The following is an 18612-nucleotide window of genomic DNA, read 5'->3' as shown; positions in this document are numbered from 1 at the left end:
TAGCGGTGGGAGAGCTCTAGCTTTAAAGGCTTCCGAGATATTACTGCAACACAAATGTATAGTTTTATTAAATCTTGTTGGTGCATCTACATTTTGGTTGAAGGCTGGCAATGAGTAATCAAGGCGACAGCTGTTAAAGTCACCAAGTAGTAGTACTGGAGCATCCGGATACTTGCTGAGCATAGCCTGTGTATTATATGCTATCTGCTCAGCCGCTGCCTTGACATTGGCGCTTGGTGGAACATACACACAGCTACCTCCCGTGTACTTTGATGTGAGTACACCAGCAGGAGTTGATGTACATACACACCCCACCTCCCCGCTCTTTCCCAGAGTTACTGGTTCTGTCTGCTCGAAAGATCTCAAAACCATCCAGGCTAACATCGGTATCCGGAACAGACTCATCCAGCCAAGACTCTGTCAAAGCAAAAACACATGCCTCTCTGAACGATGCATCCATGGGACATTTTTCATGCAACAAGTCCATTTTGTTTTTCAATGAACGAACATTTGAAAGGATGATTGAAGGTAGTGGAGGTTTAAAAGGACGCCTTCTTAAACTACAACACACGTCTTCCTCTTTAAACCAGATGTTAATATTATATCAGGTGGAATGAGGATAAATTGATTCAGTTGGCAATGGCTAGAGTTTCGGAGGAGTAGAAGTTCATCTCGGGAATAGGTAAGTCCATGCCCAGCTCCGATATCATTTCGTTGATTACTCCAAACATCACGTTCACTAACAATACATGTAATTATAAAAAGAATCCAAATCCAACTTGTCCAATTTCCCAGTTCAGCACCAGACTTGATATGGGTCATGAAAGGGGTGGTCAGCTATAGGTTGGTCAGATGGGAGTGGTTCAATCACAACTCGCTCACGACTGAGTTGACTGAACATCAAATGTGACTCTTTAAGGTTAAGCCATAAAATGTGAACTACTGAAGCATTTGAGAGAAGTTATTGCTGGATAAATTATTATTGCACCAAATATATTTCCGGAGAACTCTTGAGAACAATTACGAGCGTTACCGTTTTTACAGTTCATACATGTTTTCAGGTATTTCTTCAGGCTATATTTGTGAATTTATAGTCTGTGTGAATTCAGGATGTGTGTGTTGATGTGGCGTCACGCTCGAGTCTGGAGGCCGAGCTCAGTGCAAAAGAGCGTGAGATGCTTCAGCTGGTGGAAGATGTTCAGAGACTGCAGGCCAACATCTCAGCGCTCCGAGAGAACTCCAACATCCAGATCAGCCAATTACAACAGCAGCTCATCGTCAAGACCACCACACTTACAGTAAACCATCTCACTGAAAACACGTCTATACTGCTCATTCTATGGGACAATCTGATGTGTGTATATATATATATTAAAAACATGTACTGTTGAGGTAACTCGTAAGTCTAAATGTAAAAAGCTCAAGTGGTGGATATTGAAGCTCATGCTAAACATAATTCGACAATAATGACATTGTACACAAAAAGTGACACCGCGTTGTCTGTGAAAAGTTGTATAGACAACACCAAATGTGCACACTTCCAAAAGTATAAAGTAATGATTATTTCAAGAACAACCTCCTCAAAAAAACATTTTCAAGGTTTTCAGAAGCTTCAACAGACTACATGAATGTTATCAGCACATCTTCTGTAGAAGTTTTTCTCTTTTTGTTTGTCCAGCAACTGGAAGAGAAGCTGCAGACACAGTCAGATTATGAGGAGATGAAGAAAGAGCTCAGGTGAAAGATTGTCCTAAACACTTCCTGTATTCACTCATTCTAGTCTAACATCACCTTAATGCATTACTACTGACAGGGGCCAACATTACCATTTTACCACACATGTTTTGTCCCTATGTGTGCTAGTGATAAACCGTGCCGGTCATTAAGTCAGTGAAAAATATAAAGACTTGTATTTTCTTTCTGGCGTCTTAATTGCCCCGTTTACACCTGGTATTAAGATCTGTCTTGGGTAATCGGATCACAAGTGGCCTGGCATGACATATCACCACAATGGCTATGTTTACACGCACCCTCATGATGTGATTAAACTGTAGCTCGTGTAAACACAAAACTGTGATTTATTTGATTGCGATAATGAACAATGATGAAATATAGACTTGATTTCCACTTTTTTGAGCAGAACAACAAAAACATTTTTGTTTTAGAAGTAATTATTAATGTGATTACCTTTTAATAAAGTAATCAGTAACCTAACTCATTTTCGAGTAACTTCCCCAACACTGCTTGTCATTTACATCGTCTTTCTTATGATTAGATTTAAACCGTGTGTCCTTGTGTTGCAGTTCCTTATAAAGAGTGAAGTCGCTTATTTGCTAAAGCTCATTTTTACTGATGGTTTTCTGAGGGTTAATTTTGGACCCTGAATACAAGCATAGAACTCCCATCTGTCAAACATGATGTGCTATTTATCTTGTTCTTTTACCTTGGCTTTATCAAGAGTGTGTTGTATCTTAATCACTGGTTCTGATTGTTCTTGACAGTATTTTGAAGTCAATGGAGTTCGGCCCCTCTGACAGCTGCACACTGCAGGTAAATACAGCCGCTGTGTGTGTCTTGTGTCATCTTTACGCTGTCTGATGTGTTTGTGTCTCATGCAGGACTCGTCTAAGCCTTTGGAGGTGTTACTGCTGGAGAAGAACCGCAGCCTGCAGTCAGAGAATGCATCTCTGCGCATCGCAAACACTGAGCTGAGCGGTGAGTGTGATGATGGTGATGAGTGACTGGAGATCACCAGCAACACAACTGTTAGTGAACACACACTTCTCAATGAACAGAATATCACAATAGAGATTTATCAAGTCTCATCTGTGTGATGTGCAGGTCGTTATGCATCTCTTCAGATGGAGTTTTCTGCTGCAGTGAAGATCAGCTCTGATCAGAAAGATCTGATCGTCAAACTGGAACAGGATCTGAGCATCATCCAGAGCATGACACGACCTGATGCTGAGGTTAAACACCAGCACAGTTCAAACACATCCATTACACTCATTTCACCAGTGTTGAGAACTAATGGCTATGAGCAGAGTTATTTACAGCTTTATGACCTTTGACCTGTAGGTCATTTGGTATCAATTATCATATGTATCATATGTATCAATTATAAATACTTCATTTATGTCAATACACAAAAGCATTGCAGAGATAATGATTCACTTCCTGTCTGACGTCTTCATTAGCAACTTTATGGTTCGTCTGGAGAACATCAAAATTCAAATGAGTAACTTTCAGGAGTTTTTGTCTGTAACTGACCTGAGCAAATGTTGGTGAAGATTTTACTTGATTTTGAGTTACAAAAAAACAGTTTGTTAATAAAAAATTGTTTAATCAAATAATTCTTCAGGACTCTAGAAATATATGGAGTGAAGGAGGATGACTTTAGGCCAAATTATTTTAAGTTAAAAAGATTTTTCGACATGCTTTAATCTCCTGAGACACGAGCATGACTACTGAGTGCCTTTTCCATTTCCCTTTTTGATTTGTAGAACCTAAAATAAATCCATTTGTAGAGCAACTAGTTTTCCTAAACATTGATGTCCTCATATGTGGACAGTGAGACTAAGTTGTGCAATATTAAATAATGTAACAAGGCTGGCAACAGGCAGACGAAGAGACGATGACGAAGTGGGAACCCAGGTGCAGTTTATTAATCAAAGTGATATCCAAAAACCATAAACCTAAATGTGAACAAAAGACTTTATTATTTAACTTTTGATCAGATTTTAGCAGTGAACGCACTTAAATGCATAGAGAGATATAGGATGCTCCCTTGCTCCCTATTTAGTCCATGACTTAACCTGCAGTGTGCTGTCTGTCTGCACTGGTCTCAGAACAGCTATAGGAGAGCTATAGGATGCTCCCTTGCTCCCTATTTAGTGCATGACTTAACCTCCAGTGTGCTGTCTGTCTGCACTGGTCTCAGAACAGTTATAGGAGAGCTTTAGGATGCTCCCTTGCTCCCTATTTAGTGAATGACTTAACCTCCAGTGTGCTGTCTGTCTGCACTGGTCTCAGAACAGTTTGAAATGAATCATATTTTCATCATAACTCCATATAAAGCCTCTGAAAGACACATTTATCAGCTTTTGCATGAATACATTTATTCTCAATGTGAAAATATACAGTAAACAATATACAGTAAATTATTCACAGTAAATAATATACAATAAATAAGAAACAGTAAACAATATACAGTACATAATATACAGTAAATAATAAACAGTAAACAAAATACAATAAACAAACAGTTAATAATATATAGTAACCATTTTACAGTACATAATATGCAGTATATTATAAACAGTAAACAATAAACTGTATATAATATACAATAAATAATGTACAGTAAATAATAAACTGTAAATAATATACAGTAAATTATATATAGAAAATAATATACAGTAATGTACAGTAACTAATAAACAGTAAATTATATATTGTAAATAATTTACAGTAAATTATACATAGTTAATAATATACAGTAAATAAAACTTAATAAAAAATAATAAAATGTTCTACTTTTGAGGGAATATGGTGCAAGTGTACACATATGTGGACATCATGTTTATCAGGCAAGAAATGAACAGTTTTTACAGTAAATAATAAACAGTAAATAATGTACAGTAAATAATTAACAGTGAGTTATATATAGTACATAATATACAGTAAATTATGTACAGTAAATAATAAACTGTAAATTAAAGTATATTAAGTACAGTAAATTAAGTACCGTAAATAATGTACATTAAATGATATATAGTAGTAATATATAGAAAATAATATACATTAAATAATGTACAGTAAATTATATTTAGTAAATAATGTACAGTAAATTATATATAGTAAATAATAAACAGTAAAAATGTACTGTAAATTATATATAGTAAATAATATACAGTAAATTATAAACGGTAATTTACAGTAAATTATATATAGTACATAATTTACAGTAAATTATATACAGTAAATTATATATAGTAAATAATGTACTGTAAATTATATATAGTAAATAATGTACTGTAAATTATATATAGTAATATACAGTAAATAATAAACAGTAATTTACAGTAAATTATATATAGTACATAATTTACAGTAAATTATATATAGTTAATAATCTACAGTAAATTATATATAGTAAATAAATGTACTGTAAATTATATATAGTAAATAATATACAGTAAATTATACATAGTAAATAATGCACTGTAAATTATATATAGTAAATAAAAACAGTAATTTACAGTAAATTATGTATATATATATATAGTACATAATTTACAGTAAATTATATATAGTTAATAATATACAGTAAATTATATATAGTAAATAATATACAGTAAATTATATATAGTAAATAATGTACTGTAAATTATATATAGTAAATAATATACAGTAAATTATATATAGTAAATAATGTACTGTAAATTATATATAGTAAATGATGTACTGTAAATTATATATAGTAAATAATGTACTGTAAATTATAAACAGTAATTTACAGTAAATTATATATAGTACATAATATACAGTAAATTATATATAGTAAATAATATACAGTAAATTATATATAGTAAATAATGTACTGTAAATAATAAACAGTAATTTACAGTAAATTATATATAGTAAATAATATACAGTAAATTATATATAGTAAATAATGTACTGTAAATAATATATAGTAACCATTTTACAGTACATAATATGCAGTATATTATAAACAGTAAACAATAAACTGTATATAATATACAATAAATAATGTACAGTAAATAATAAACTGTAAATAATATACAGTAAATTATATATAGTAAATAATATACAGAAAATAATATACAGTAAATAATGTACAGTAACTAATAAACAGTAAATTATATATTGTAAATAATATACAGTAAATTATACATAGTTAATAATATACAGTAAATAAAACTTAAAAAATAATAATTTTCTACTTTTGAGGGAATATGGTGCAAGTGTACACATATGTGGACATGTTTATCAGGCGAGAAATGAACAGATTGTTTTTACAGTAAATAATAAACAGTAAATAATGTACAGTAAATAATTAACAGTGAGTTATATATAGTACATAATATACAGTAAATTATTTACAGTAAATAATAAACTGTAAATTAAAGTATATTAAGTACAGTAAATGAAGTACCGTAAATAATGTACATTAAATGATATATAGTAATAATATATAGAAAATAATATACATTAAATAATGTACAGTAAATTATATTTAGTAAATAATGTACAGTAAATAATAAACAGTAAAAAATGTACTGTAAATTATATATAGTAAATAATATACAGTAAATAATAAACAGTAATTTACAGTAAATTATATATAGTAAATAATGTACTGTAAATTATATATAGTAAATAATGTACTGTAAATTATATATAGTTAATAATCTACAGTAAATTATATATAGTAAATAAATGTACTGTAAATTATATATAGTAAATAATATACAGTAAATTATATATAGTAAATAATGCACTGTAAATTATATATAGTAAATAATATACAGTAAATTATATATAGTAAATAATGTACTGTAAATAATAAACAGTAATTTACAGTAAATTATATATAGTACATAATATACAGTAAATTATATATAGTAAATAATGTACTGTAAATAATAAACAGTAATTTACAGTAAATTATATATAGTACATAATATACAGTAAATTATATATAGTACATAATATACAATAATTATATATAGTAAATAATATACTGTAAATTATATATAGTAAATAATATACAGTAAATTATATATAGTAAATAATGTACTGTAAATTATATATAGTAAATAATAAACAGTAAATTATATATAGTAAATAATGTACTGTAAATTATATATAGTAAATAATAAACAGTAAATTATATATAGTAAATAATGTACTGTAAATTATATATAGTAAATAATATACAGTAAATTATATATAGTAAATAATATACAGTAAATTATATATAGTAAATAATGTACTGTAAATTATATATAGTAAATAATATACAGCAAATTATATATAGTAAATAATGTACTGTAAATTATATATAGTAAATAATATACAGCAAATTATATATAGTAAATAATGTACTGTAAATTATATATAGTAAATAGTATACAGTAAATTATATATAGTAAATAATGTACTGTAAATTATATATAGTAAATAATATACAGTAAATTATATATAGTAAATAATGTACTGTAAATTATATATAGTAAATAATGTACTGTAAATAATAAACAGTAATTTACAGTAAATTATATATAGTACATAATATACAGTAAATTATATATAGTAAATAATATACAGTAAATAATATACAGTAAATTATATATAGTAAATAATGTACTGTAAATAATAAACAGTAATAGTAATTTACAGTAAATTATATATAGTACATAATATACAGTAAATTATATATAGTAAATAATATACAGTAAATTATATATAGTAAATGTACTGTAAATAATAAACAGTAAATTATATATAGTAAATAATAAACAGTAAATTATATATAGTAAATAATGTACTGTAAATTATATATAATAAATAATGTACTGTAAATTATATATAGTAAATAATAAACAGTCAATTATATATAGTAAATAATGTACTGTAAATTATATATAGTAAATAATATACAGTAAATTATTTATAGTAAATAATATACAGTAAATTATTTATAGTAAATAATGTACTGTAAATTATATATAGTAAATAATGTACAGTAAATTATTTATAGTAAATAATGTACTGTAAATTATATATAGTAAATAATGTACAGTAAATTATATATAGTAAATAATGTACTGTAAATTATATATAGTAAATAATAAACAGTAAATTATATATAGTAAATAATGTACTGTAAATTATATATAGTAAATAATAAACAGTAAATTATATATAGTAAATAATGTACTGTAAATTATATATAGTAAATAATATACAGTAAATTATATATAGTAAATAATATACAGTAAATTATATATAGTAAATAATGTACTGTAAATTATATATAGTAAATAATATACAGCAAATTATATATAGTAAATAATGTGCTGTAAATTATATATAGTAAATAATATACAGCAAATTATATATAGTAAATAATGTACTGTAAATTATATATAGTAAATAGTATACAGTAAATTATATATAGTAAATAATGTACTGTAAATTATATATAGTAAATAATATACAGTAAATTATATATAGTAAATGTACTGTAAATAATAAACAGTAATTTACAGTAAATTATATATAGTACATAATATACAGTAAATTATATATAGTAAATAATATACAGTAAATTATATATAGTAAATAATATACAGCAAATTATATATAGTAAATAATGTACTGTAAATTATATATAGTAAATAGTATACAGTAAATTATATATAGTAAATAATGTACTGTAAATTATATATAGTAAATAATATACAGTAAATTATATATAGTAAATGTACTGTAAATAATAAACAGTAATTTACAGTAAATTATATATAGTACATAATATACAGTAAATTATATATAGTAAATAATATACAGTAAATTATATATAGTTAATAATGTACTGTAAATTATATATAGTAAATAATAAACAGTAAATTATATATAGTAAATAATGTACTGTAAATTATATATAATAAATAATGTACTGTAAATTATATATAGTAAATAATAAACAGTCAATTATATATAGTAAATAATGTACTGTAAATTATATATAGTAAATAATGTACAGTAAATTATTTATAGTAAATAATGTACTGTAAATTATATATAGTAAATAATGTACAGTAAATTATTTATAGTAAATAATGTACTGTAAATTATATATAGTAAATAATATACAGTAAATTATATATAGTAAATAATAAACAGTCAATTATATATAGTAAATAATGTACTGTAAATTATATGTAGTAAATAATGTACAGTAAATTATTTATAGTAAATAATGTACTGTAAATTATATATAGTAAATAATGTACAGTAAATGATATATAGTAAATAATAAACAGTCAATTATATATAGTAAATAATAAACAGTCAATTATATATAGTAAATAATATACAGTAAATTATATATAGTAAATAATATACAGTAAATTATTTATAGTAAATAATGTACTGTAAATTATATATAGTACATAATATACAGTAAATTATATATAGTAAATAATGTACTGTAAATAATATACAGTAAATTATATATAGTAAATAATGTACTGTAAATTATATATAGTAAATAATATACAGTAAATTATATATAGTAAATAATGTACTGTAAATTATATATAGTAAATAATATACAGTAAATTATATATAGTAAATAATGTACTGTAAATTATATATAGTAAATAATATACAGTAAATTATTTATAGTAAATAATGTACTGTAAATTATATATAGTAAATAATGTACAGTAAATGATATATAGTAAATAATAAACAGTCAATTATATATAGTAAATAATAAACAGTCAATTATATATAGTAAATAATATACAGTAAATTATATATAGTAAATAATATACAGTAAATTATTTATAGTAAATAATGTACTGTAAATTATATATAGTACATAATATACAGTAAATTATATATAGTAAATAATGTACTGTAAATAATATACAGTAAATTATATATAGTAAATAATGTACTGTAAATTATATATAGTAAATAATATACAGTAAATTATATATAGTAAATAATGTACTGTAAATTATATATAGTAAATAATATACAGTAAATTATATATAGTAAATAATGTACTGTAAATTATATATAGTAAATAATATACAGTAAATTATATATAGTAAATAATGTACTGTAAATTATATATAGTAAATAATGTACAGTAAATGATATATAGTAAATAATAAACAGTCAATTATATATAGTAAATAATAAACAGTCAATTATATATAGTAAATAATATACAGTAAATTATATATAGTAAATAATATACAGTAAATTATTTATAGTAAATAATGTACTGTAAATTATATATAGTACATAATATACAGTAAATTATATATAGTAAATAATGTACTGTAAATAATATACAGTAAATTATATATAGTAAATAATGTACTGTAAATTATATATAGTAAATAATATACAGTAAATTATATATAGTAAATAATGTACTGTAAATTATATATAGTAAATAATATACAGTAAATTATATATAGTAAATAATGTACTGTAAATTATATATAGTAAATAATGTACTGTAAATTATATATAGTACATAATATACAGTAAATTATATATAGTAAATAATGTACTGTAAATAATATACAGTAAATTATATATAGTAAATAATGTACTGTAAATTATATATAGTAAATAATATACAGTAAATTATATATAGTAAATAATGTACTGTAAATTATATATAGTAAATAATGTACAGTAAATTTTATATATATATATATATATATATATATATATATATATATATATATATATATATATATATATATATATTTTTTTTTTTTTTTTTAGTTTGACAAGGACATTGTACATTAATGAAACATTCCTGTAAACGTACCAGAATTAGCCAAAGGCTATTTTTCATCCGTAGTCCCTGGACAAGATGTTACAAGTCAACCTAAAGAAAAAATTTATTAAGAATACATAATAGAAATTTTAATAATTACACAGTACCATAAAAAGCTTTTTAAACAGTTTTGGATCAATTAAAAACAATCAAGCAAAATATAAACAATAATAGGATGACTAGCAGATATAAGATTCTAATGTTGACAAATCTGAGTACTGATTAACCAATTTTTCAGTTGAACCCTAAATAAAGCATATGTGTCTAGATCTCTTATAGTTGTCGGAACACTATTCCATTCTTGTGCAGCTTTGACAGAGAAAGCAGACTGACTAAATTTACTTCGTCTAAGCGGTATGATACAGTCTTGTCTTAATGCACCTCTTGTAACGCGATAATCAGTTGTTCTAATACGAACTAACTGACCAAGAGGGGGAGAAGACAAACCATGAATAATTTTATACATCAGGCATATATTAGCATACTTAATCATGTTTTCCCAACTTAAGAGTTTATATTTTTCCAGTATTGGACAATGATGAGAATATACCGAATTCTTATCAAAGATCTTAAGTGTACGTTTGTATAAGGACTCTAATGGTTTTAGAGTCACTGAACTCGCCTGAGACCAGGTGGTTAAACAGAAAGTCATGTGAGAAATAACCATAGAATTCATAAACATCTTAGCTGCTTCTAATGACATGTTATCTCTAGTAAGCCTAAAATTATAGAGATTAAACTTAACCCGCTTACAAACCTTTTTTACGTGAGCTTTAAATGTAAGTTTAGAGTCAATCAGTATTCCCAGATATTTATATTGTGGCACTACCTGCAGCCTCATCCCTGACACGTAAACATCAGGCTCCCTATTAATACTGTTAGACTTAGATAAAAACATACATACTGTTTTGGACACATTTAGTTGCAAGCAATTTTCTTTTAGCCATGACGACACATTAGCCATAGAATCCGTAAGTTCATTTGCAACTTGTGTTAGACTATTACCATGTATATAAATCACTGTATCGTCTGCATACATTTGTACAGTAGTGCCAGGGCATGAAAGATGAAAATCATTTATATACATAGCAAAAAGCACTGGACCCAAGATAGATCCTTACGGAACACCAGTTGATATACCTAAATCATTAGATATGTGATTATGTAGTCTAACACATTGAAATCTATCTGATAGATATGACTCTATCCAGTTAAGTGTATGTGTTGAAAAATTAAAACAAGCTAATTTAGACATAAGGATTCCATGATTAATGGTGTCAAAGGCTTTCTTTAGATCTAGGAACACTACTCCAACTACACCACCTTTATCTAATAGAGTTTTAATATTTTCTATAAAAAAACAATTTGCGGTTTCCGTTGAGTATTTTGCTCTAAAACCAAACTGCATTGGATGCATTGAAAATGAACTACTACTCAAGTAACTATTAATCTGTTCTGCAACTAGTTTCTCCATAATTTTCGAAACGGTTGGTAATATACTAATTGGCCTATAATTATCAATAGAAAGGGGGTCTCCACTTTTTAGTATTGGAAAAACAATCGCTGACTTCCATGCACTTGGGAATTTTTCCTGGGAAATTGAAAGATTAATAACTTTACTAATAGGTTTAATTAGGGTCAAACTAGATTCTTTGAGCATAACAACATCCATACCATATTTATCTTTTGCTCTAGATGACTTAAGAGATCTAATTGTTCTCATAACATCAGAGTCACTAACTGGCCTTATTCTAAAAGCAGGCTCCACTGTTGTAACTGGACAGGCATTAGTATACGCATGGCAGGAAAACAACGAGTAATAGTTTCAACGGAATCAATAAAATGATGATTAAAAATCTCTACCATCTCAACTGGATTATTTACTGATTTCCCTTTTACTTTAAGTTCTAGAATTTTCTTATCTTCCTTTTGTTGGCCTGTTAATTTTTTTAACTGATTCCAAATAATTCTAGGATTGCCTCTTGCTTTTTCTATCATAGTGAGGAAAAAATCTGCTTTAGCTTTCTGTAATTTCCTTACCACAGAGTTCCTCAACATAGTAAATCGATATTTATCACTACTCAATTTAGTTTTAAGTGAGGTTTTCAAAGCATGATCCCTGTCTTTCATCAAATTCAGAATATCTACATTTATCCATGGGACCATATTCTTTTTCTTTCTATGATTAAGTTTACAGGTATAAGCAGTAATAATATTTCCTAATCTTTTTGTAAAAATGTCACTATCTTCCTCATAATCAATACCCAATAATAAATTATCCCATTCTATCTGCTGAATAGCACCTTTAAAATGTTCTTGTTTATGCTTTGGTATCCCAAAGAATTCACATTTCTTAACAAATGAGCTAAACCTCTTCTTAGTTAGTTTCCTAGTTACCAAAATTATATTATGGTCAGACAAACCAGGTATCATATTACAAGATTTCAGAATTCGCTCAGGTCTATTTGTAAATATCAGATCAATTTGACTTTTAGTAGAATTAGTTATTCTAGTAGGTCCACTAATTAACTGTTTAAGATCAAGACCATCAGTTATCTGCTTAAGATTTTTCCTGGTAGATTTATCTTCCCAATTAATGTTAAAATCACCCATAATTATTACCTCCTTGTTAAAATTACATTCTTTCAGTAAAGTATCAAAATTTTCATAGAAACTGCAATTAGATGAAGGGGGACGATAGATTAAAATGAGAGTAAACGACATTTGTGTAGATAAGACAATGTTTAAACCAATGCATTCCAATTCATGACAATTCACCCACTGGATTTCGTTACACTGAATACTATCCTTTATATATATCATTACTCCACCACCCTTGGAACCTTCTCGATCCTTTCTAAAGACAGTAAAAACGTAAATTACGCATTTACACAGGATCGCATGAGGTTAATGTATTATATCTAATGATCATTCAGTGGAGACTTGGAATCATTGAGAAATTCACCATATAGTAAATAATGTACTGTAAATTATATATAGTAAATAATATACAGTAAATTATATAGTTAATAAAATACAGTAAATAATAAACAGTAATTTACAGTAAATTATATATATATAGTACATAATTTACAGTAAATTATTTATAGTAAATAATGTACTGTAAATTATATATAGTAAATAATAAACAGTAATTTACAGTAAATTATATATATAGTGCATAATTTACAGTAAATTATATATAGTAAATAATGTACTGTAAATTATATATAGTAAATAATATACAGTAAATTATTTAGTTAATAAAATACAGTAAATGATATACAGTAAATAAAAAATAATAATAAACTTAAAGAGGTTTCTTTCCAGAGGCTCTTTTGTTGGCGCTGCGTCTTTAGGAGCGGTTCAAGGAAATTGACGTCATGTTGTTGTTGTCACATGACTCGATGCGGCAGACGTTTAACACTTAAATCACAGTCTAGAGTCTCCTGAACAGTATTCAGTCAGTTTAAATTCATTTACAGTAAATTATGCATTTACACAGGATCGCATGAGGTTAATGTATTATATCTAATGATCATTCAGTGGAGACTTGGAATCATTGAGAAATTCACCTTTCTACCCTTAATGTTTTGTTCTTGACCTGTCCATTATTTGTCATTATTGCTTTGAGCAACTCGTCATCATCAGTCATCAAAGCGGGCATATGAACTGGTATGCTCTGGGATAGTTCTGTCACCCACTGATCCAGTTTCAGATGCATGAATTTCGAGTGCCCAATGTCACAAAGAAGGAGGGGGCTGAACTTTAGCTAATTCTAGGCGTGTGTGTGTGTGTGTGTGTGTGTGTGTGTGTGTGTGTGTGTGTGTGTGTGTGTGTGTGTGTGTGCAGCTGGGCTGGTTTCCTGTATAATTTCGTGACAGCAGAAGCTGTGTAACTCAATTAGTTTCTCATGTCTCACACTTCGCTGCTCTTTACTGTCTTTGAGTGAATGTGCTGCTGGTCATTGTGAAACGGAGATGCTGTCACCCTTGCCGTGATTGTTCACTGTGATTAAAGCTTCCGAGGCTAGATCACTGTTCTCTGCTCTGTCATCGTCTGTGAGGTCCAATCAAGAGTACCATGGCACTAATCGGGGACTGCAATATCGAGTGCGTTTACATGAACAATCTTACACCAATTTTGCTTAAAAAGCTGACCAGGTGTGTGGTCATAAATATGAATATACATCAATTAGTGCTTAAGATTTTCAACCTAGCATACACACTCCTTACACACACGCACACATACAAGCAAGTTTATTGATGTGTCACATGTGAAAAGTTTGATCTATCAAAATGAATTTTAATAATAATAAATAAATGTTTGAAACCAAAATTTGGGGAATAATAGATGAAAGCTGTGGGACGAGTTGGAAAGTTGGCAAAATTCTAAATTGTGGAAAATGTAGTTTGTTAGAAAGTCCCAGGAATTTTGTGTTTGAGCCATTCGATTCAAAGTTTAATCTGCTGGTGGTGCTAGAGGAATTGAGAGAGAGACCCCAAAACTGGCTCCAGGAACATTGAGATCTGCCCTAATCAGTGTGCTTCTCTGGACTGCCAAAGACTTTACTGGCAGAGGACACAGAATAATAAAGAGCCTTAACAAATATGGTAGATGTCCACAAACCTTAAGTGATGCACCCCTACAACAACTCTACATTAACACATTTAAACACACGTTTCATACTTCTATGAGTGACATGCAGTATCATATGGTGGTCGTGTGGTGTAGTGAAAGGTGTTTGTCATCCTGAAGGGTGCAGACAGCAGTGTGCTGATCGTCCCGGAGCCTGTTAAAGAAGCTACAGCTCTGTTCTCAGGTAAAGCAATGCATCTGTCAGAAGTGCTCGCACACGTTTGTTGTGTTCAGTGTGCTCATAGAGTTGTGGATCTGTGTCGTGTAGGTGCGAGCGGATCTCCTCAGACAGATCTTCCTCCAGGTCAGATGGATTCTCTGCTGTCAATTATCTCCAGTCAGAGAGAACGCTTCCGCTTGCGAAATCAAGAGCTGGAGGCTGTGAGTTCACACTTGACCCCTGACCCTTACACACAAGACTTTGTCCTGTTGTTCAGAGGGCTGAATGTGTTGTTTTATCATCCCTCAGGCAAACGGTTCACTGCAGCAGACGCTACAGGCACTACAGAGTGAATTGGACAGTCTGCGCGCTGACAACATCAAACTCTATGAGAAGATCAAGTTCCTGCAGAGTTACCCGAACAGAGTGAGTCACCACATGACTTTACACTCATTTGTCTCTTGACGAGAACTGACAGAACACACGACAGGCTTTTACAGGACAGAAAAACTGTCACACAATACAAACACAGAAATAAATACAAGCATTTACACTGTTTATCATTGAGAGCGGTTTCATGCACACTCTGATAATACTTAATAAGCTGACAAGGCATGGGGTCATGTAAACACAATAAATGCCGCTCCTTCACCGTAAGGTCATAAACGGCTAAGAGTAAACCGGATGACACGGGTAGATTTTTGCCCGTTACTATGATTTCACGTGGCATGTAAACAGCTTTACCAGCGTTCTTACCGGCTTATCCGTTATTTGCATGTGTTAAGTGCACACCTCTTTACGGTTTGACATCAAAAGCAGAAAATAACATGATTATTTCAAATCTCATGTAATCACGGTTTTCTTCATTTGTCTGATTCTGTTAAATAAGCTGATTTTTACGAGTGATCAGCATATTGGTGTGCATGGAAATGTGCTCATTGAGGTAGAGTGAAATTAACTCGTCAATAAGTTTACTGACAAAAACGATTGTTGACAGTGATTTTATTTTGACAACAATAACAAAGACAAGATGATAGACTTAATGACAACAATCAAGAGATTTTATCGAAGCATACTGATGACAAAATATGGTGAGGAAAAAATAATACTGCAAGATATTAATAATTGTTATTATTAGGGCCCAAGCCTTGAAAAGGCAAGGCCCTATTGTTTTCGTTAGAATTATTATTATTATTATTATTATTATTATTATTTTTTTTTTTACGACTTTTGGGGCACTTTTGGGGCTCTTAACGTGCTTGAAAACTCTTGAAATTTTGCACACGGGTCAGAACCCGCGGCCATTTGGGCTGGGCTGAAGCTCAACTCGGTCAGCATGAAGTCAAGACATTGAGGATGAAAAATTGACAGCGGATTTTTGATATCTCGAACGGTTTGGCCGTGGCGAGGAAACGAAATGATGGCACGAAAAGAGAAACAGAAAGTGTGTTATAACTTCTGCATACATTAATTGATCTCGATGAAACTTCAGCAGTGGGTTCGCTGTAACAGGCCGATCGCATGGATGTGACTATTGTGAGTCAAAGTTATAGCGCCACCAACTGGCAGAAGGAAGTGTGTCACTTTCAAAATGCTTTGAAATCACCCTCTTATTTTTACCCGATTTACTTACAACTTTAGGTGTATAATGTAAACACACGGCAGATGTAGACATGTGAAAGGATTATTGATATCTTCGATACTGTCGCCGCGGCAACGCTTCAAACTCGAATATTCTTTTTTGATGCTTTTGAGACTCTTAGCATACTTGAAATTACATGAAACTCGACAGACACATCACATTTATTAGCCAGTAGACATGTGCAAAGTTTCAGAAACGGGCGTGGTGCAGGGGCTCAGTAGCGCCACCTTTTGACAAAAGTGGGGGGGTTGCTTTACACTTTGACCCACAGTCACAAAACTCAGTAATTATATTGTTCTCATCGAGCCGGACAACTTTCTAATTTACAGTCATTAGCTCAGACCAACAGAAAGTCAGCTATTTTGGTTTGAATGTGGATGTTTTGGAGAATTTTCTCTCCCTCTCTCACTGACCCTACGTCTCTCTGTGTCTGTGGGGAGGGTACTGATTTTGCTGAAGAGTGAAAATGCTTTTATTTTTGTTTTTCAAGGTTTTGGGGCCCTTAACGTGCTCGAAAACTCTTGAAACTTTGCACACAGGTCAGAACCCGCGGCCATCAGGGCCGGGCTGAAGATGGTACCCGGGCGTGGCAGGGGGGCTCGACAGCGCCCCCTGGAATGGGATTCGAACACTTGTCCATATATCAAACATGCTTGCATGTAATAATATGAAACTCGGTACACTTGTAGATCTCATCGGGCCGAACAACTTTCGTGCTCTAAGTTTTACACCAGCCCAACAGGAAGTCGGCTATTATGGGTTGTTTGGAAACACGTGCTCTGGAGTTATATATTTTCCTCCTAGAGAATGAATCCAATCGCCACCAAACTCGGTCGGCATGAAGTCAAGACATTGAGGATGCTACATTCCGGACGGATTTTTGATATCTCGAACGGTTTGGCCGTGGTGAGGAAATTGATTTAGGACTAAAAATGGACACATAAAGTGTGTTATAACTTAGTTAGTTCTATCTACAGTTACAAAACTCGGCGTGTATATTGTTCTCGTCAAGCCGAACAACTTTCTAATTTACAGTCATTAGCTCCGACCAACAGAAAGTCAGATATTGTGGTTTGAATGTGGATTTCTTGGAATTTTTCTCTCTCTGACTGACAGAGTGACCGCTCCCATTCTATGTTTTTCTCTCTCTCTGTCTCTCTCTGACAACGTGCCCCCTGCCAATTCTCTGTATGTGGGGAGTGGAGGGGAGGGGGAGGGAGAGGGGATTTCTCTGTTGGGTGAGATTTGCATTAAGATATTTTTTTTTAAGGTTTCCGGGACTTTTGGGGCCCTTAACGTGCTCAAAAACTCTTGAAACTTTGCACACAGGTCAGAACCCGCGGCCATCAGGGCCGGGCTGAATCTGGTACCCGGGCGTGGCAGGGGGGCTCGACAGCGCCCCCTTGAACGGGGTCTGAACACTTGTCCATATATCAACATGCTTGCATGTAATAATATGAAACTCTGTACACTTCTAGATCTCGTCGAGCCGAACAACTTTCTAATTTACAGTCATTAGCTCCGACCAACAGAAAGTCAGATATTTTT

At 30.0% G+C, this 18612-nt stretch overlaps 1 protein-coding gene across 1 annotated transcript in view; it reads left to right on the top strand.

Moving 5' to 3' along the window:
- Positions 1–18612, top strand: part of cux1b (cut-like homeobox 1b) — a 53884-nt gene that overhangs the window by 24089 nt on the left and 11183 nt on the right. The window contains exons 11-18 of the mRNA XM_052106505.1: positions 1110–1298; positions 1679–1737; positions 2502–2550; positions 2619–2715; positions 2842–2969; positions 15383–15446; positions 15531–15643; positions 15732–15848. Of these exons, the coding sequence (XP_051962465.1) occupies positions 1110–1298; positions 1679–1737; positions 2502–2550; positions 2619–2715; positions 2842–2969; positions 15383–15446; positions 15531–15643; positions 15732–15848 (816 nt within the window). The remainder of the gene's footprint in view (positions 1–1109; positions 1299–1678; positions 1738–2501; positions 2551–2618; positions 2716–2841; positions 2970–15382; positions 15447–15530; positions 15644–15731; positions 15849–18612) is intronic.

Source organism: Xyrauchen texanus, chromosome 36, assembly GCF_025860055.1.
Source record: "Xyrauchen texanus isolate HMW12.3.18 chromosome 36, RBS_HiC_50CHRs, whole genome shotgun sequence".
Taxonomy (NCBI): Eukaryota; Metazoa; Chordata; class Actinopteri; order Cypriniformes; family Catostomidae; genus Xyrauchen; species Xyrauchen texanus.
Note: the sequence above shows the minus strand (reverse complement) of the source record. Positions and strands in the feature narration are given on the sequence as shown.